The sequence below is a fragment of the Mixophyes fleayi genome, chromosome 2, assembly GCF_038048845.1.
Source record: "Mixophyes fleayi isolate aMixFle1 chromosome 2, aMixFle1.hap1, whole genome shotgun sequence".
Classification (NCBI taxonomy): Eukaryota; Metazoa; Chordata; class Amphibia; order Anura; family Limnodynastidae; genus Mixophyes; species Mixophyes fleayi.
Window position 1 is genome coordinate 333,618,398 of NC_134403.1, and position 21,284 is coordinate 333,639,681.

The 21,284-nt window shown below is 39.5% G+C and overlaps 1 protein-coding gene across 1 annotated transcript in view; it reads left to right on the plus strand.

Annotated features, from left to right (window-relative positions):
- The first annotated feature begins 848 nt into the window (after nt 1–848).
- ITGAE (integrin subunit alpha E) overlaps nt 849–21,284 on the plus strand; it is an 84,311-nt gene continuing 63,875 nt past the window's right edge. Inside the window, exons 1-4 of the mRNA XM_075196942.1 lie at nt 849–1,061; nt 7,126–7,243; nt 17,092–17,216; nt 19,348–19,418. Coding sequence (XP_075053043.1) covers nt 977–1,061; nt 7,126–7,243; nt 17,092–17,216; nt 19,348–19,418 — 399 coding nt within the window. The 5' untranslated portion in view covers nt 849–976. The remainder of the gene's footprint in view (nt 1,062–7,125; nt 7,244–17,091; nt 17,217–19,347; nt 19,419–21,284) is intronic.

The window sequence follows — 21,284 nt, forward strand, 5'->3', positions numbered from 1 at the left end:
AACTTTTAGGATCACCCTTCCAGGAGATCTCAGGTACTTGCGCTGAGTGGAGGGTGCTTGGCCGTGCACATTTTGTCATTAGGACCTGCCCCCAGCTGCACAAATGCCTCGATCTTGGGGATAATACAGCCGGGAGAGGGATTTGAATGACGTTATTCACTGTGAATAGTGTCATTAGGCCCCACCCTTTTCACAAGGGAAGTGGACTAGATCCAGGAGGTGTTACTGCTCTCCTGGAAGTCCGGAAGGAATTCGGGAGACTCCCGGAAATTCCAGGGGAGTAGGCAAGTATGGGGCTATTTTTTTAAGTGCAATGTGATTTTGGGAAACATTTTCTTGAAACAAGATGCTATTACACGTTGTTGTTTCTGTTCAAGACCCTAGGCGCAGTAACACCTGGGGATAAATGTATCAAGCGGGTTTGAAAAGTGGAGATGTTGCCTATAGCAACCAATCAGCTTGATACATTTATTTACCCCCTAATGTTATTGTTTTGTTTATTAATAAATTAAAAAACTCAAAAGTATGCACTCTATAAAACAGTAAACCCAATCTGACCTTATTTTTAAACCACAGAAACCAAACTATAATATTTATAAAAAGGTAAACACTCATCTAATTTTTTTCAACGTCTTCCCAAACAAAGCTGTAACATACATACATATGTACATAAAAAACACAAACATGCGCACAGAGAAAAAGAAACTAAAAAATTAAGAGGTGGAGGTGAATGTTATTTGATTGAGATTTTTTTGCCAGTAACAAGGGGCTAGTTCACATATTTTACATAACAAAGCCCACTTCCCCTTTTAATAAATACGAAGATAAAAAGAAAAATGTGGTGAACATTTTACAGAAAGTGGAACAGTACTTACAGACAAAAAGAAAAAGAAAACTGGCTAGACACGCACAAGTCTGAGATTACTGTTCAGTAAGGAAGCTTACACTAATCGCTGCTCACATCCAGTACTGTGCGATGCAGAATGTGGAACTGTACAGATGCAGCTGGGCCTTTCACCAAATTTGGACTGGAACCAAAGTTGGATGCCTCCTTTTATTAAGTAAGATGTTTTAAATTATCTCTCTGTCTTTCCATCGAATTCATGAACTCTGAAGGCATTTATAATGTTCGTATTATAAGATCGTATTATAAGATGTGTATCATTACCATATTCTTTTAGCAACGTTTCTAAAACATTGTTGAACAAATTTGAGTTTTCTGTATGGTGGTTATGTTGTTTAATGGTTGGACTTTTGCAAAAATTATCACCCGTTTACATATTCAAATGTCTGCAATTGTAACTTATCTGTTTTACTTGATCGACTTTTATCTCCTGAATAATTATATTGGGTTCCTCTAGCAGGGTTAGGCAAACCGTAGCTACTTAGCTGCTATAGAACTGCAATTGCATATGTTATTTGCCAAATATTAATGGTATGCACCTAGTCTTGTTCTCAGTTCTAAAACCTGTCAATGAAACCAAGTCATGATTATTCCTAGCATGGCAGTCTGCACCAACCCGTACATAGGTTTGTATGCAAATATGTGAAACAGGCACACAATCCACTCACAATATATCTAAATGAATTTTTGTTCTCAGAATACTTCTTGAATATCAACAGGTTTATCTCAAGGTTTGTACTGCATTTTATGAGTGCTACTGTTTTACTATACAGCTGTCTTTATACTTGTATATTTGTACGTTTATACAATGTTATCATTAAGCTTTTCAATCATCCATTAATCCCTTGATTTTAATAATGATGATATTTTAGATATTAGACTGTTTAATCTGTGTCTCATTTGTGAAACCGTTAAATATTTCTGACTTCCTTTCACAGCATGTTAGCTGTAATTTTACTAGTTAAGCTTACAGAGGTCAATTTTCAGGCATACATAAACTTTTGAGAGTCCCCACTAGATCTTTAGCTAAGACTTGGCTGTAATGTAAGCAAAGGTATAAATAAATTGAGATAAACATTATCAGGGTTTCCTAAACCCAGTCCTCAGGGCTCCCCAACAGTGCAGGTTTTCCATATCTCCTTGCTGGAGCACAGGTGTATTCATTACTGACTGACACAGTGTAACAGATCCACAGGTGGTCCTAATTATGTCACATGTAATCCGGAAAACCTGCACTGTTGGGGAGCCCCGAGGACTGGGTTTGGGAAACCCTGCATTAGATCGTTTGAAAAAGGATTGTCCCTTTTCAGATGGGTAATTTGTTGGCTCTTACACGCGAGCACGCAGAACTATAAAATCCTTGATAGTTTCTCTTGGGTCTCCTCAAACGTGGCCTATATGTTATATTTTATCACCCTATCACACAAAGCATGTAACATTTTCTATTAAATGTCTTTGTTCAATACATATAAATGTACAAACTTGCCTGATGAAAGGGCGTCAGTGCCTGTTAAGCTCGCATTCAATTTTTTCCTGTTTAGCCATGAAAGGTTGCACTTTTATAATATTTTTGTGCATCTATCACACTACAGTTATCCTCTTTTGGAACTTCTATATCACTTTATACTTCTGGCTTATGTGTTTCTCTGGAATGTGTTTATATCAACAGATAGAGTTGGATATTCTTATTGCTCTTAGATACAGTGGTTGGTGAGGTCCAATCACCTCAATTAGTCTAAAAGTGAAGGAAATGGACGGGTTATAAGTAACAGACAAGGAAAAGGAATAATGGCAAGCTAGATATATGCATGGTATACTTATGTTGTGTGTTTTAGGTATCAATGTTTTCTTCTTATAACTGTATTTATGTGTGGAATATATAAAATTTATAACAGCTTTCGTGTTCCTATTTTCAAGCTAGAGTAACCATAGTATTAGTACGCACTGCATTATTTTAACTGAATATGTGGAACAAGGGGCCCACTAGCTGTGCCTATATGCCTCCAGCCTACATGCCCTGCCGTGCGACCTTGGCTGTCATTGACAGGCTGGTGGCCAACTTTTAGGGGACTAAACCATATAAATTGCTTTCTTGTAGCAAGAAGCACCAGAATATCACATCATATCACATGCTGATGTAAATAGAATAACACCTGTGACCTAAGATGGAACACAATATTGCCATAGCAAAATTTGAGGAAGGACCCAGCAATGCTGATCCACCCCCCTGAGTCCCCCACTCTGTGCATGCAAGGGATCATGCTTAGAAAATCAAAGCTTTGGCTCTGGGAGGGTGATTCAGCATTTTAGGTCTCGCTTCATCACTGTATGTAAGCAGAGAAGCCAAGGGCAAAGTAGAATGAGCAGGACAAGCTGACTTAGCTTCCACTTGTGAAGCAGCACTATCATTATATAACAGGTCATGCATAAAACAGACCAATAATGCTGGGCGCTCATTGACTCTTGAAACTACACAAGTGATAATAATTGCTGCTGACCACAGATATATAAGATGGCAATTGATAATGGAAATAAACAAATTTATTGTAGACTTAGGGAGATCCAGTCAATCAATACATAAAATAACACGTCACTTAAAATTGCTTCACATAAACCATAAATGGCATAGTGTAAGGTCACAGTAATTAATAAAATTAGAAATGTAGTAAATATACATCACATTAAAATACAACACATAAAATTACACACTGGAACTTCTAAATGCTAATGACCTCCAGCCAAGATGTGCAAATCAGGTGTTCCTTGTTTGTACCGGAACAAAGTGATAATCATCACTAGATTAGCATTTAAGGTGAATTGAAGCAGAATTAGGTGGGTGAGGGGAATACCAGAGAGGAGGAGGTTGCAGTAGTCAAGGTGGAGATGATGAGAGGGTGGATAAGAGTTATGTTAGCATCTTGTCTAAGAAAATGTTGTATTCTGGCATATTTCTAAGCTGGAGGAAATGGGACTGGGAGAGAGACTAAATGTGAGGAATAAAACAGAGAGCAGAGTGTAACACCAAGGCAGTGGGCTTGGGAGACTGAGGAAATTGTGGTGCTATTGACAGTGAAGGAGATTTAAGGGAAGGTGGCGATTCCAGGAGGTGGAAAGATGATAAGTTCTGTTTTGGCTACACAAGAGGTGGCACTTGAGACTGAATGAACAAGTTAGTTCCCCATGAGAAGAGGTGTTCAGTAAGATAAGCAGAGGGCCAAGAACAGAGTCTTGTGGGACCCCAACAGATAGTACGAGTGAAGGAATTGCCAGTGGTAAAGACAATAAATAAGCAGTTTGATAGCTAGGAAGTGAACAGTGCAGTCTCTGGATTATTGTTATTGTTGTTGTCGGAACCCTGATAACAGAAAAGCAAGAATAGAGCTAGAGGAAAAATAGTGAGATTGGTGGTTATACTCAAGTCGCTCAAGTAGTTTGTAGGCACAGGAGAGGTGAGAAATAGGGTGGTAGTTAGAGAGAGAGGCTGGGTCAAGAGATAGTTTCTTTAAGTTTGGCAAAAATGAGGGTATGTTTAACAGAGGATGTAAATCTGCCAGTGGAGACAGACAGGTTAAAAAGGTGGGTATGCAGTAGGGGAGAGGATGCAGAGAAGTTGGGAGAGAGTAGGGTGGAGGGGGACAGTAAAGTCAGATGATGGGATGAGTGCAGAGACTTCGTGTTCGGTTAATTAAGACAATAAACTGAGGGTGGATTGGGGAGTGTAGAAGAAGATGTGTGGGATTTGGAATAGTATCTTGTAAAATTATGTTTATTTTATCTTTGAAGTAGGTGGCAAAATCATAGGCTGTGAGGGAAAAGGGGGAAGAGTTGCAGGTGGGCAGAGAAGCAAGTTAAAGATGGCAAAGAGGTGGCGGTGGTTAGAAGACTGGATGGATATTAAAGTGAAGTATGTTTGCTTGACAAGCGAAAGGACAGCGTTGTAGCACTAGTAGATCCATGTGAACCGGGTATGATGGCAGCTTGATTTAATTAATATTAGATTCTGTTAGTGCTCATGAGCAGGGAATATGTAAAACACTGCTTACACAACAGTACTGGTCTATCTAGAAACAACAGTACTGGTCTATCTAATATATTCTATATATTATGTTGTTCGGACAATTAATCAAACAAAACAATATAAGCACTTTAAATGCTCCATAAGTTATTTAATCTGAACACACCAACACTATGAGAAACATTTATAAACTAGAAACATTTGCCCCGTTAACACACATCAGTATCTGCAGAAGCACCAATTTGTCCTCCGCATGCCAGCATAGTTCCACACTCACAGCTCGATTTTGATCATTGCCACCATATAATCCCTAAGTTTACTGATGCATGATGCTGGTCTGGGTGGAAGTGCCCATGATGGAAACAGTAAGAAATGTGCTTCATATTCCTGCCACTATCACCTCTTCATTCCCTCTAAAATGTGAATCAATATTGTGTCCCACAAAACAAAATCAAATTTTTACATGTGGGCGCAATATGAGATGAATGAATACTTATAAACTACATTTAGCTAGTAACGTCTCAATTCACACAGCTTCTTCCATCAGAAGATGCTGAGATTTCCACCCCCTGTACACACCACCGGCCTGATGCCCAATATACTGTATGTGTTTCACAAAATGCCATTTGTCCTAGGGGAGCACATTTTCTGCAGCTTCATAATGAGCTGTTATGACTGTAAATTACAGTCCTCTCAATTCTCCATCTTTCCACCTAATACAACCATAGGTGAGCGCAACACATTTCATTAGTGTACCCTCCCCCATCACAATAAGTCATGACCCAGCTCATAGTAATTATTTGATCCCATTATAAATATCATCTTCCACCTTCACCATAATGATTTCACCCTAACTTCTCTCCCTCATGTTCCTCAGTAGGACTTTAATACTGCAGATCACTGCCGAAACCACCACAAATGCCTCACAACCTCAAACTATCAGCCACCATTCCGTCATTCACTTTTGCCGCAACACTGCTCTGCATTTACTCAGTATAATTATGCATCAGTTCCCCTCAAATAGTGTGACTAACTACATCTATGGATAGACCTTAATTATCCAGTACCTCTGTCTTTCAATGCTTCTCAGTCTGCCACATAGATCATTTTAGATTAATGTCTCCAATGGCTTAAAATATGTAAATTCTGAAGTCATTCACTCTCTGAACTTCCCGATTATCCATTTGTTTCACCTTACATAAAAGCATGTGGCTGGACTGCTTATCTCCGTTTATGTTTCCACCTTGTTCTTATGTCATGGATTAAAGATGAAGAGGCTGCAGTAGTGGGGTTTCAGGAGAGGAACAGCAGCAGATGAGGTGTAGGTTATCGAAGTGGCAGTTCAGGAAAAGATAAATGGAGGGAACTGTAACGGAGGTAGATAGTCCAGCCAGGTGCATTTAGCTTGTGGGATAAGACTGGTTCATCATGAAATTTAGAAGTGGACTGACAGGATTGTTTCAGAAACAAAACAAAATTAAAGTGTCATTATTTTTATTTCTTTTTTTTTTAAAAACTGTAAAAAATGCAACATAAATCCTGTTTCTTCTTCATTTGTGTGTTCTATTTCAGCACATTTGCACTGGTTTGTATTATTAAGCCCATGGCTCATCATGGCAAGATGGCAAGGACTGCAGGGGTACACAATTTTGCTCTTTCTGATGGGAAGCACTGGGCAGATTGAGACATCCTTTGCTAAATGTTGCAGCTAAATTGTAGCCAAATATGATTTTGTGCTATGGAGTAATATATTTAAATGAGCTTCTAGGGGTGATGATTGTGTATTTGGGCGGGGGGCATTCTCGATCTAACTGGTAAAAATAGAGACTTTCACCACCCAAAAGTAGTCCATTTCTACACACCTTTTAAGGTGCTGGTGATGAGACATTAGACAATACTGTCAGTGGGATGTCTCTACACCACCGGGGCATGCATTTGTAGAAGCACTAAGACACAGAAATAATAAAATGTAATAATGTGGCACGTAAAAAAAGACAAACTCGATGTGCTTTGACTCTTACAACTCATTTACAAGATAAACAGGATTCACACAAGCAGTATTTTAAGAAAAGAATTGTAAAGTTGTAATTAATTAAGCGAGGGTAAAAAAGTATTATTAGGCAGGACATTGGATTGGCAAAGAAAAACCACAGATATAAATAAGGATTTCTTTATATGTTTTGTTGTTTTTTTTGGTACTTTGCAGTTTTGGTCCCTTCTGAGTGTTTCAATATTGACACAGTGAAGACCTGGAGTTACAATGGGAACAGAAAGTCCCTCTTTGGACAAAATGTAATGCAATACAAACACGGATCAGAGAAAGGGTAAGTTGTTTAAACATCATGGTGTTAAGCCATGAATACTTTGTATTTATTCCAAATGTTACTTATTCCCATATTAAGTCATATATAGCGACTGTAAAAAATATTCACCCTCTCTGGAATATAAATCACACTTTATCTATTTATCCCTCCATCAGATACTGGAAACATTTGCACCCCAAAGCACACAGCCACAAGTCCATGCCTTTTTGCATTAGAACTAGTGTATTTGCGCAGAAGTAGGTGCATAGAGTCAGAAATGGCATTTATGATGGCAATATACTGATTCACACGTATCCTAAGAACCATGCAGGTCAGCTCCAATAGCATATCTGCCCAGATTATGCCAACATACCTCTCAGACACTTACGTCCCACCTGCGCCCATTTTTTTATCCTTTTGTTTCATGTGAAACAAACATATTTGCTATTAGGCGTCAGTAAAACTTTAAAAAATATTTATTACAGTAGCAATAACTCCCGTCTTGTGTCTTGTTTTTTACTTAAATATGCACACAAAAGCATATGGCTGAGCACTAGAGAAAGCACCAATCAGCTTCAGTGGTGTAATCGCAAGTTGCCAATCACAAGCGGTTCATGGTGTGCCATAGACCATCATCATCAACGTCAGCTATTCACACCTGCCCCTGACCAACCGCAAACCTGCAAATAAGTATATACTTCTTTTTACTGGTCTGCAGCCATTCACATTAGTACATACACGCCCTTGCAGACTACTTAGCCTACGTTAGAACGCCCCATCCCAGGCAATCCTACTTCCCCGTAAGTGGCAGTATCACGCAATCTGCATGGGTGCAGTTTCTGGGTATATGTACAGCAATTTCACGCAAAATATGCTATGCCAACTGACGTAGAGCTCACTCTGCATTAACTCCTAATTGTTTACATACTTACATACATACATACATATATACAGTATATATTGATGCAGGCATGTCTAATATTTACTGCCATAATTCTCCTTTTTTATTTTTTTTATAAATCATTGAATCTACTTTGCTTCAGGAGAAGACCACCTCTGTTAGTGCCTTAACTCCCATGAGTCTCCATATACATATTAATAATGTTCTGTACACTTCAAATCTGGGTCTTACAAGAGTGACATTTAATCAGAGCCAGATTAAGGTGTGTGGGGGGAACACATGTCACATGTGCCAATGATGCCCCAGGTCCCCCAAAGCCTTAATCCAGCTCTCCATTTAATATCATCAAATCCCCTGTGTATTATTGTGAGCTTTGGTGCTTTGTATAGTAGATAGTCACAGTATACACTTTTTTTTTTTTTTTTTAATAAACAAATGTTCAATGTTTTCAATACCATATGTACCGTGTAATCTACTTGACTATACAATGCATTGTGTAGTGCTCATCTCTGCAGGTCATGTTAACTTGCATGGAATGATTATTTCAGTGCAATCATCTCACAATGTGTAAGACATAATGCTGTGGTTTTCTGTATTTCACGTCCTGTTATGACTCATAATTACCACAGTAGTTCTGTCTCACATATCTCTATATTGATGAGAGCTACGGAGATCACATGAAGTAATTTCCAAGTGAAGTGCAGTACTTAAAGTTATACTACAACAACATGTCAAAATAACCTTAAGTTGTTAAAACTTTAATATAAGTTGCTTTAACTACCAATAACTAGAGATGCCCAGGCTCGGTTCCACGGGAACCAAACACACCCGAACTTAGGGGATCCAAGTACCGAGCCAAGTCAGCTTTTACTTTTTGCGCTTTTTTGGAATTGAAAAGGAGACAAAACGTCATTGCTACGTCATCAGATCTCGGATCTCGTGAGTTTTGGAATCTATAAATACTGCCCTGAATGGCGATCTAGCGCCATTTGAGAAAGGGACACAGAAGGAGTAGTAGAGTTTAGAGCAGTTTGGCAAGCAAAGTTATAGAATTGAAAAAGGAGGGTGGTAGCAGTTTTAAACAAAGTAATGAGTGACATTCAGGAGAGCTCCATTGCTCCATTGCTAATTCTCATTGCAGAAAAATGCAAATAATAGTGCTTCCAGGGTTGATGTAATTCTGCAGTCCAATTCTACTGTGTTATATAGGTAGCACAAAAAGGAAAGTTGCGTTGCTAATTGTCATTGTTGAAATACAAATACTAGTCCTCGCAGGCTTTTCTTCTGAATTTGCACCAAAAAGTGTACGGTTTTATCAAAATGAATTCACAGCAGTACACAGAAGTGCAGGAGCAACAAGCAGCTGCTGCCACCAGTCATAATGATAGTAATCCTCAGGCGCAGGCTGGCAAATCTCAGCCCGGGGGGCGCACAGGCGGCCGCATCACATGACACGCGATGCGGCCTCCTGTGCGCTGACGCGGCCGCATCGCGTGTTTTGTGATGCATCCGCAGGTAATATTAAGGAAAACGTGCATTCATCGGGGAAGGGGGCCGGCCCGAACAGGGGTCAGACTGAGCGGCCCGGGGGACCGATGCCCCCCTGCCCCCCGGCCCAGCCCACCCCTAGTAATCCTTGTACGTCATCTGGTAAAGTCTATGTAAAAGTATATAGTGTATTTAAGTCAGGCAAACAAAAATGTAAAAAAACACCTTTTTACCTTGGTCAAGAAAAAAAGAGCTGTAATACAGGCAAAGTTATCTGCAGAATTTTTTTTTAAATTGCCAGCATGCCATTCCTCACACGCAGTGGCAAAGAAAGAATGACACCTTCGCCTTTCTCCATGAGTGCGAGATCTGAAACTGTTACTGAGCCATCTTCTTGTAAGGTCAGTTGTGACCAAGCAAGACCTTGTCATTCGGATTCCAAAAATGGTGCCCAAATACTTTTACGTGTAAAAGTTGAGCTGGAAGTAAACAGTAAGGCATTAGAGGAAAATGTATGTTCAGATTCAGAAATGACACCAATCCCTGAGGAGAGTCCATCCACGAGGGCTATGTGTAATCGTGACCATTCTGATAGTGTACCCATAAAGAAGTCCCCTTTCAGCATTTCTGCAGATGTGTGCCTGAACATCCCAAGTGTAGCCGGTGATACACCAATTGAGGATGCCACTTTGGAATTGCAACAGGATGAGGGGTATATTTGTGTAGCCGATGAGGGTGCTAATGAGGATATTGATGAGGATGATGTTGTTTGTGTAAGTCCTGCACCTGTGGAAGCAGTTCTGACACGTGATAAGAAGAAGGCCATTGTCATGCCTGGACATAAGACCCAAAAATCCACTTCTTATGTTTGGAATTATTTTTACCCAAATCCTGCCAATAATTGTCTAGCTATTTGTAGTGTATGTAAAGCCACAGTCAGTCGAGGGAGGGACCTTAACCATCTAGGAACCTCATCCATGTTATGCCATGTGATACGAGTTCATGGCAAGGTGTTGGGAAAATCAGAAAGTTATGCTAAAAAAAATAACAACAAGCAGTCCATCATCAGCTAGGACCCTTCTCTCACCTACATCCCCATGCCTGCAATCTACACCCACAACACCGTCCTCTTCAATATCCTCAGTAGTGATCGGAGTTAATCCTACATAGTAACATAGTAACATAGTTGATGAGGTTGAAAAAAGAAACCAGTCCATCAAGTTCAACCTATTTTGGATCTCCTACGATCCTGCACTTATATTTGAAATTGACCCAGAGTAAGCAACCGCCAATCTGTTTCAATTGTGAAAATCCCCCCAGACCCAATATTGCAGTCCTATGTTTACCCTATATCCAGTACTATCCTTCGTTTTAATTAACGGTCGTATCCCTGGATACACTTTTCCGCTAAAAATTTGTCTAACCCTTTCTTAAACATAGCTATTGAATCTGCAATCACAACCTTCCCTGGCAGTGAATTCCATAATTTGACTGCCCTTACTGTAAAGAACCCCTTCCTTTGCTGGTTATGAAATTTCCTCTCCTCTAACCTTAGGGGGTGACCGCATGTCCTGTGTATAGTCCTTGGGGTAAAAAGTGCCCATGAAAGTTCCCTGCATTGACCCTTAATGTATTTGTACATAGTAATCATATCTCCTCTTAGACGCCTCTTTTCTAAAGTAAACATGCCTAAACTGGCTAACCTTTCCTCATAACTTAATGACTCCATACCCTTTATCAATTTTGTCACCCTTCTTTGAACCCCTTCTAGTTCCAAATTATCTTTTTTATAGAGAGGTGCCCAGAACTGTACTGCATATTCAAGATGAGGTCTTACTAACGATTTATACAGTGGCAAAATTACACTGTCTTCCCTTGCATCTATGCCCCTTTTTATGTATGCCAATACTTTATTTGCCCTTGCAACTGCTGCTTGACATTAAGCACTATTGCTAAGTCTAATGTCTACGAGTACTCCCAAATCCTTTTCCATTATAGATTCTCCTAAATTAATTCCATTTAATTTATAGATTGCGTTCATGTTTTTGATCCCTAAATGCATAACCTTACATTTATCTATGTTAAACCTCATATTCCATTTGGTCGCCCAATCCTCCAGTTTATTTAGGTCCCTCTGTAGAGAAGCTACATCTTGCTCTGATTTTATTACCTTACAGAGTTTAGTGTCATCTGCAAAAATAGAAACTTTACTCTCTAAACCATCACCAAGGTCATTAATAAATATATTAAAAAGGAGTGGCCCCAGCACGGAACCTTGAGGTACTCCACTTAAGACTTTTGACCAATTAGAAAATGTTCCATTTATCACAACTCTCTGTTCCCTATTCTCCAACCAGTTTTCGATCCCAGTACAAATGTTGTTTCCTAGACTTAGTTCCCTTATTTTGTAAACCAACCTCCTGTGTGGCACTGTATCAAAGGCCTTTGCAAAATCTAAGTAGACCACATCTACTGTGCTGCCCTGGTCTAAGTTCCTACTAACTTCCTCGTAGAAACTAATTACATTAGTTTGACATGACCTATCTTTTACAAATCCATGTTGATTCCCACTAATAATTTTATTGCGTACCAAGTAATCCTGAATACTATCCCTTAAAATACCTTCCAGTAGTTTCCCCACTATTGATGTCAGGCTTACAGGTCTATAATTCCCTGGTTGTGATCTTGTCCCTTTTTTAAACAACGGCACCACATCTGCTGTTCGCCAATCCCTTGGTACTGAGCCTGATGAGATTGAACATTTAGAATAGCGGTCTAGCTATTTCCGAGCTTAGCTCCATAAGGACCCTTGGGTGTATGCCATCTGGACCCGGAGCTTTATTTATCTTAATATTCTTCAGTCGCCTTTGGACTTTTTCCTCTGACAACTAAGTATTAATTAATGGTATGGTTTCATTTCCATTTTTATGTATTACTCCTACCATTTGTTCCTCTCTAGTAAATACTGAAGAAAAGAAAGTGTTTAATACCTCTGCTTTTTCCTTAGTATCATTTATCAATTCACCCAGCTCACCTCTTAGGGGTCCTATATTATTATTTTTTTTAATCCTTTTACCATTTATATACTTAAAAAACTTTTTGGGGTTTGTCTTATTTTCTTTTGCAACTTGCCTTTCATTTTCTAATTTAGCCAATCTAATAACCTTTTTGCATGTTTTATTACATTCCTTGTACCTATGGAAGGACTCCTCTGACCCTTCAGACTTTAAATGCACGCTTCTTCCTTTGCATTTCTTCCCTTACCTTTTTATTTAGCCACATTTGTTTAGACTTCATTCTTTTACATTTATTTCCCATAGTAATGAAGTTATATATGTAGGTTTCCAACAACATTTTAAAGACAGCTCACTTTTATTCCGTATTTTTTCCTTCAAAGGCTTTGTCCCAGTCTATGCTCTTTATACAATCCTTTAGCATTTTAAAATTTGCCTTTCTAAAGTTTAAAGTCCTAGTTGATCCCTTATACCGTTGCTTCTGGAAACTAATTTAAAAAGAGACCATATTAGGATCACTGTTTCCCAAGTGCTCCCTTACTTGAATATTTGATATTACGTCTACATTGTTTGTTATTACTAGGTTCAGTATAGTCCGGTTCCTAGTTGGTTCCTCAACTAATTGGGACATGTAATGGTCTTTTAGCGTGCTCAGAAACCTATTTCCCCTAGCTGTACCGCAGGTCTCAGTACTCCAATCAATGTCCGGATAATTAAAATCCCCCATAATTAAAACTTGAGCTAGTTGTGTAGCCTTTTCAATTTGCTGTAGAAGTTGGGCTTCCTCAATCCTACTAATATCTGGCGGTTTATAGCATATCCCTATCAGCAACTTCTCTGAACTTTTTCCTCCGCTGGATATTTCCACCCACAATGCCTCTATATTATCACCAATATTCCCGTTAATAACTTCCTGAATACTTGGTTTTAATGCTGGCTTAATATAAAGACATACTCCTCCTCCCCTTTTATTTACCTTATCCCTCCTGAAGAGAGAATAGCCTTCCAAGTTGACTGCCCAGTCATGTGTATCGTCCCACCAGGTCTCCGTAATACCTATAATATCATACTGCTTATTCATTGCTACTAGTTCTAACTCCCCCATTTTACCTGTCAGGCTTCTTGCATTTGCAAGCTTACACCTAAGTCTATCGCCTCCCTTAGGTATTTCTTTTTGTTTAAAAAGGGCCTCTCCTTATCGGCTATGCTTCCCTTTCCCCCTCTCCAACCCCTTGACTTTTGTTAAATTCCTCTTTACTACTCTCAATGTTTATCCCATAAATACTTGCTTGCCCCTCTTCCCCGCAGCCTAGTTTAAAACCTCCTCCAACCTTCTAACCATCCTCTCCCCTAGCACTTCAGCCCCCTCCTAATTCAGGTGCAATCAATCTCGACAATAAAGATGCATCCAATCCTGCATCCAAGTTGCTAAGGCTAGATGACTCCTCCACTATCTTGGATTCCACAGAAGTATTCTTGAGCGTTAGTCCCACTGCTGCTGCTGCTGCTGGGGGTGAATCTTCATCCCAGAAGCAGACCAAGAAGAACACTACTAGTAGTTTACAACAATTGACTGTTAAACAATCTTTTGCAAGAGGAAGCAAGTATGAAAGCTGTCACCCAGTCGCAAAGCGGATAACAGATGCCATGGCGACTATGCTAGTATTAGATCTGCGTCCTATATCCACTATTAGTGCAGCTGGTTTTAGACAGCTACTTGAGGTCTTGTGGCCCCTTTACCAAATTCCATCACAACACCATTTCAGTAGAAAAACTATTCCTCACCTGTACCAGAAGGTTCGTAAAAATGTTATTATTGGGCTGCAAAATGCCATTCTACCCACTGTACACTTAACCACAGACAGGCGGAACTGGGCAAACTAAAGATTATATGACTGTGACAGCCCACTGGGTTGGTGTTTCGCCTTCACCAGCAGAAACAGCAGCAGCATCAGGCCCGGCGCTCCCATTAGGCAAGGTTAGGCAGTTGCCTAGGGCGCCGGGCTCTGGAGGGCGCCACAGAATAAAAATTACTTTAAAACTGTGCGGCGACCGCTGACCATACCTCCACGGCCGCCGCACAGCTTCCGGTAAATCCACGGGGAGGGGAAAGGGGCTATGGATCACCACCGCCGCCTCTCTGCTCCGTCTCCTCCCCTCCACTCACTGACGGTCGGGCGTGACATCATTATCACGACCCGACAGTGTCAGTGAGTGGAGGGGAGGAGACGGAGCAGAGAGGAGCAGCTTCATGGCGGAAAGCAAAGGTAAGGAAAGACGTGGGGAGGGGGGGGGCGCGGATTGTGAAAGTGTGCCAGGGGGGGGGGGGGCGGATTGTGAAAGTGTGCCTGGGAGGGCACGGATGTTAAAGTGTGCGTGGGGGGGGGGGGCGCGGATGTGAAAGTGTGCCTGGGGAAAGGGGGGGGGGGCGTGGATGTGAAAGTGTGCCTAGGGCGCCAAGGACCCTAGCACCGGCCCTGAGCAGCATGTACCCAAGAATGTCACATTTGTCAGAGGCAGGCTACTCTGTGTATCACCGGCTTCACTAAAAGGCATACAGCTGACAATCTGACAAATGTGACGTTCTTGGGTACAATCTGTTACAAAAACTAAGGGATGTCATTGCAACATGGTTCGGTTTTCCTACATAGTGGCAGGGCCTGTAATGTTTCAGCAGCTGAAATGAATGGTTTCAGCTTTTTGATCTTATTTTGACCCCATTAGGACACTACACTCAGGATGTGGGAGGGACTTCATCTGACTTTTTTTTTACGGTGGAGAGTTAATACTTTATTAACAATAAACAATGCATTTTACCTCATGGTTCATATTTGGGCTTGTATTGTTAAACGTTAGGGTTTAGTGATGTCCTGCCACTCTTTTCCCTAATGATGCACCGTTTAATATAATTTTTATATATGCAAATATGTAGCAAAAGAAGACAGGTCATGAGCTTCATTTACAGAATTTCCTCACAGGAGTCCGCTGTTTTACCCAGTGCTTCTCTCTGCTATTAAACGCAGTAAGGGTCAATTACTACGAGTAAATGTGCAACAGCCCAATGGAACCTGGCATTTTTCTGTGCCAGGCATCTACTTCTGTGCAACCGTACCCATTTTTATGGGTAAGAGCTGGATTTGTGGGTCATGGTGGTTGCTTGAGCAGACTGAAAACATCAGATGGGAGGAGTTGAACTGCTGGGAGCGTTCCTTGTTAAGTGTGGATTATGCACATATGCTTTGCACTTAAGTGGAAAAAACAAGTGTAAAAACAAGGTTTGATATTGCAGGATAGGAGAATGTAAGTGAGCTGGTGAGGTGGAGAAGACTCATTTAGTCAGGAATTCCTCCATTATAGGTGGACACACAGCCTTTTCCTCCCTGCAAAAGGATAAATTCTGTGGTTGGCCCGAGGTGCCAAAAATCCAACTTCATCCCTCTATTTTTAATAGGCCACATTTTTCACCTTCCATTTGCACTTTTGTGGGAAAGCACCTTTCTAGATGCACTTCGACTGTTGTAATGAAAACTTTCAAGCACACAAAAGTGTCGGTTGTATTCAACAGTGTCCTGATGTCCCTTCTCGCAAAGTTAATTTAAGCTGTAAATGAGGCTGAACTGAAAAGTACTTTAGGAGAAAAATGTAAAAATGTAAATTAATAAAATAAATGTAGGTTGAATTTTCATCATGAGCATTTACTGGAGTATCTGCAAACCCACAAATGTAGATTGGTTTTACAGGGGTGTCTACAAAGCCCAGGATGTGGGTGAGCACCATACAGGGAAGTGAAGCATTATCAAATAAAGAAGCAGGTTGGCACTGCATTTTTGAGGTTTATAAATGAGCCTTAGGACTAGATTTACTAAGCTGCGGGTTTGAAAAAGTGGGGATATTGCCTATAGCAACCAATCAGATTCTAGCTTTCATTTATTTAGTACCTTCTACAAAATGACAGCTAGAATCTGATTGGTTGCTATAGGCAACATCACCACTTTTTCAAACCTGCAGCTTAGTAAATCTAGCCCTTATTGTGTGCCACCTTACCCTGAAGTCGTAATGTATCTCTTTACAGAGTGGAGTGGTGAAAAATTAGTGTCAGTCCTAAGTAATATGATAAGTATTTTTTGGTAACGACACAATCTTGCGATATATATGGTGTATAAATCTAGCAGAATAAAAGATCTGCAACCATACAGTGTTATCCTTTTATGTTTTCTATAGAAATAGTTCATTGCATACTAGTTTCTTGCTGATATACAATACTCAAGTAATGTTAATATATATCGCTTCATTCTCCTTTAGGAAAACTTGTGTATTTTATGAAACAGTGCTCCCCCCTATTATAAATGATCATGGATTGGATGCATGTAATATCTATATGATTTACAGTAGTGAGCGCTTTATCCCATGTATTTATTGATCCTATATCTACATTGCTGTTGCATCTTCTTTTCTTCTCTTTACAGAGTTTATGTTAGCTCCCCTCTGAGAGATATCGAGAACAGGGCGTTTGAAGGGATATTTAAATGTGAGCTTAAAAAAGGTGAAACAAATTTGCGTTGTACAATGGACAACATTGGACTGGCGGCAGGTATTGGATATCTTTTAAGGTTGTCAAATATTATTGTAGCTTTTAAAGCATGCACAGGCTATAAAATAGCATATTTCAACAAAAGAGAAAACAATAGCTTGTATTGTGATTGAACAGGATGAGTAACGTGGAAGTGTAAGTGGTTTTCCAATCTAATTATGCTGATGAGAATGACTTATTACCCAGAAAATTAAAGGAAAAAATGTAACTTTAAACTGACGGTAGATCCAAGTAATGCTTCTAGAACCATAGATGGAACATTTACAATTCAGCCCCTTCACTTCCACAGAGCTGATTTGATTGTCTGATTCCGTGAAACACCAGTGATAATAGTGATGTCATAGTGATCGTGTTTCCCTGAAGGAAGGAAAGTAATTCTCCCACACAGGCAGTTTGTGGGTAATTTTTAGATTACAACCTATTTTAATAGCATGATAACACATACTATCGTAAATAACAATAAAAGCAAACATTTTTGACCAAATAGGGAATAGAAAAATGTAAACATAAAAACACACGAAAAAAACAGATACATGTTAAAACATATATATTTCCTTTATTATTCCTAATAAAATACACCATTTTGGAATCTCTATAACCATTACAAGCTGCAGAATAGAAACTGGGGCATATTATGTGGTGGAATTAAGTGCATAAAAGTTGGGAAGAATCATGCAGAAGTATATCTGTTTTACAATTTGCCTGTATTTTCTTTATAATCCCTATGAATGAAAAGTATATTTACCCATTGTGATACTAAATGAAAGCTCTATCTGTCCTTAAAAACAAGGAGGTGTTAATTAAGGAGACCTAACTGTAACAAAAATTTGCTACTACTGCTGTGTCATTATGTTAAAATATGATAGTAAAATATGTTACTACAACTATTCACAGCTACTTAAGACTGCATCACCACCTAGGAAACATGTTTCCTAAGATGGCCAATCACTTTAACGGGATCCCAGGTAAAATTCTAACCTATAATACAGATTTAGCAAATAAATAAAGATCACCAACAAGCCTGTGGATTAGTTATATGAACAAGAGGACCAATCACAAGTCACAATCTCTTGATTGCAGCAAGTGATTGGTCCTCCCATTCACACCCTTCCCATGGTTTTCTGCTGCCAGATAAATGGAGTAGCCCTGGGAAAAGTGGCTGCCTGGGCCAGCAGCCCTGGGCCCAAACACATTTATTAGAGGCGGCGGCCTCTGCAGTAAATTAAGCAAGGGAGCGGGCGCCATTTCTAGGCTGCGCTTGAGATGTGAGAATTGGTGTGGGGAGAGACCTCTGCGTGTAATTAAGGATGTGGCAGGGGGGACCCCTTGTAGGCAGCATGTCTGCCAGAATGGGGAGGGGGTGCAAATATTGGGTAGAGAATAATTTAAAAATGAAGGTGGGGTGAGCGAAGGAAGGAGGGGGCCCTGCCTGTTACATTTGTATTGGGCCACGTAATTTCTGTAGATGTAGCGTTGAACCTGTATTTATCTGGAGGGAAGCTTGACAAGCCGTCTGTCACTGACCCAGCACAGCATTATATCCATTTGCACAATATTGATAGCTCTTTGGGTTTTCAAAGACAATTCTAATGCTGCCTCTTTATCTATAGTTCATGATATAGGGACCGCAGTCCTTATTATAGCATTAAATTGTTTATATCCTAAATATCTTTTAAAATGTTGCTGCAATAAGCAGTGCAGTCATTATTTCTGTGATTCTTCAGGAGCGAGGTTTGGAATCACTAGAGACTGAGTAACATGCCTCTACGCCATCTAATTCTGGTGACATTACCATAAAGGGCACTTTACCTATCAATGTAACATCTGGGACTTGGTGCCGATCCTTTGGCTTACACTCTTAGTAAGATGTTTATAAGTATGGTAGTGCAGTGAGTTTGACCAAACAGCCAGCAGGATGTAGTGATTTAAAGCACCATGAGCATGAAAGATGGGCCTTTGCCGTTAACCGATTTGAACCTATTGGTAGTATTTAAACATTGAAAACTATTAAATGGCAAATGCCAAATCTGGGGTAAGTTGATGCATTTGACTGGTCAGTACCATAAGTGAGATATGATATTCGCAATTATATGTCATTTTAACTTTCATAAACATTTTTTATTATTGTTAGCACAAAGCCAGAAGTCTCACGCTGTGCCATATCCAATTGTGTCTCAAGCCAGAAATTCCGAAAGTATTTTGGTAAGTTTCTATAACCACAGAAGTATAGTTTATAGGCATATACTTACGTATATTGAATTATAAATGTCAATGACATTGTAAAATGATACATTAAAATTCACGGCAATGGGAAACTCTTTGGAGATCTCATTTGAACCACACTACTTTTTAGCTCTTAATCTACATAAACTATTTTTTAGAAATTGAGTTTTCAGGAGCATATTGATAACATATTAGAGTGAATGTCTTTAACTAGGAAACACAGGGATCACTGTGCCAAATATATAAAAAAAAAGTGTACATTTTCCATGATTCTACTCACAGAATGAATTATTGCTGGAATATAGATCTTGTAAGCCTGGTGACATGACAATTATGAGATGATCATTTCTTCCCTTAGTTGAAACATATGTTTGTGGCCTCCATCTTTCTAGGAGGTTTTTATCTGTCAGCCAAAGGCCTGTCTGAGTTAATTTCTATTATGCAGTTAAGGACTAAGGTGCTCATGCTGATGTGCATTTGCTTAGCACAAAATTAGCAAAATTGTACTGATCATGCGTTCCAAAAAATGTGTACGTCCAGGTCAATATGCAGGTTCGGATGCAAATTATAGTGTACATTAAAGGCGTGATTACGTAAATGCAGTGTCAGACTTAGACAAAACTGCATATACGCCTGTCAGGAGCTATATCTATTGCAGCTGCTGAAGGATGGTGCAATAAAGATCATAAGCGTGGACCTTGCTTGTGTAACACAAGTTCTACATAAATAAATAAATTAATAAACAGAGTCCCCCCCCCCCCCTTCAAAGCACTCCCAGCAGCATCGCTCACAGCCCACGCTGTTAGCAGCAAATTCAAGAGGACAAACAATCTTGGACAATCTAGGGGGATCCTCTTCTTTCTTCTAGCTTGAAATTCGCGTGGGAAAGAATAAAGTGCCTTCTACCTTCTAATTAATACAGAACGCCTTTGTTCTGGTTGGTGAGTGCATGGGAAAACTACTTTGTATTGGTCAGTAGGGGTTACACCCCACTTGGGATATAACCTCAATTAATTAAGTTCATTAAAGAAAAGTTAAGTAAAAAATGTGAGTAAGTTGTCTCCTGGACAAAACCATGTTACAATGCAAGGGGTGCAAAATAATTTTCTATTTTGCACATAAGTTAAATACTGTCTGTTTTTTCATGTAACACAAATATCAACATTAAATTTCAATGTAAAAATAAACTATCAAGCATTTGTGTGCTACATAAAAAAACAGCCACTATTAAACTTATGTCAAAATAGAAAACTAATTTGCACCCCTTGCATTGTAACATGGTTTTGTCCAGAAGACTACTTACTCAATTTTTTTTACTTAACTTTCCTTAATGAATCAGGCCCATTACTACAATGTAAGTTACTGACATGATCAATTATTTACATTGTAGCAATGTAATGCAGTATGGTTGCTACAATGTAGATAGAGTACATAGATTTAACACACATACATTCCTAGCTGTTAAAAAGTGAGAGAAATATATATTATAATGCTGTAGATTTTGACAACCATTTGAGGATGTCTGACAGGTAACATTTCTTGGCAATACATGTTTAAACCATTGAATTATAGATAATAACTCTGCCCCCTTTATATTTATCTGTTCTGACTGACCACAGTGATGAAGTAGGCGTTGCACTGACTTGTTAGTTGCAGATTTAGGTCTGGTGTGTGCTCATTTGTTTAGGTGCATTCCATAAACTCAGCCAAATAAATGTAACATTCTGAAAAAAAACAGGTCAGATTCTAACCCGTGAAATCAGCAGGTGTTACATCAAAGCAACAGCCGACACTTACACTGGCAGGAAAATTCCACCTTCATTTGCATCTGTCAATATCAACTGC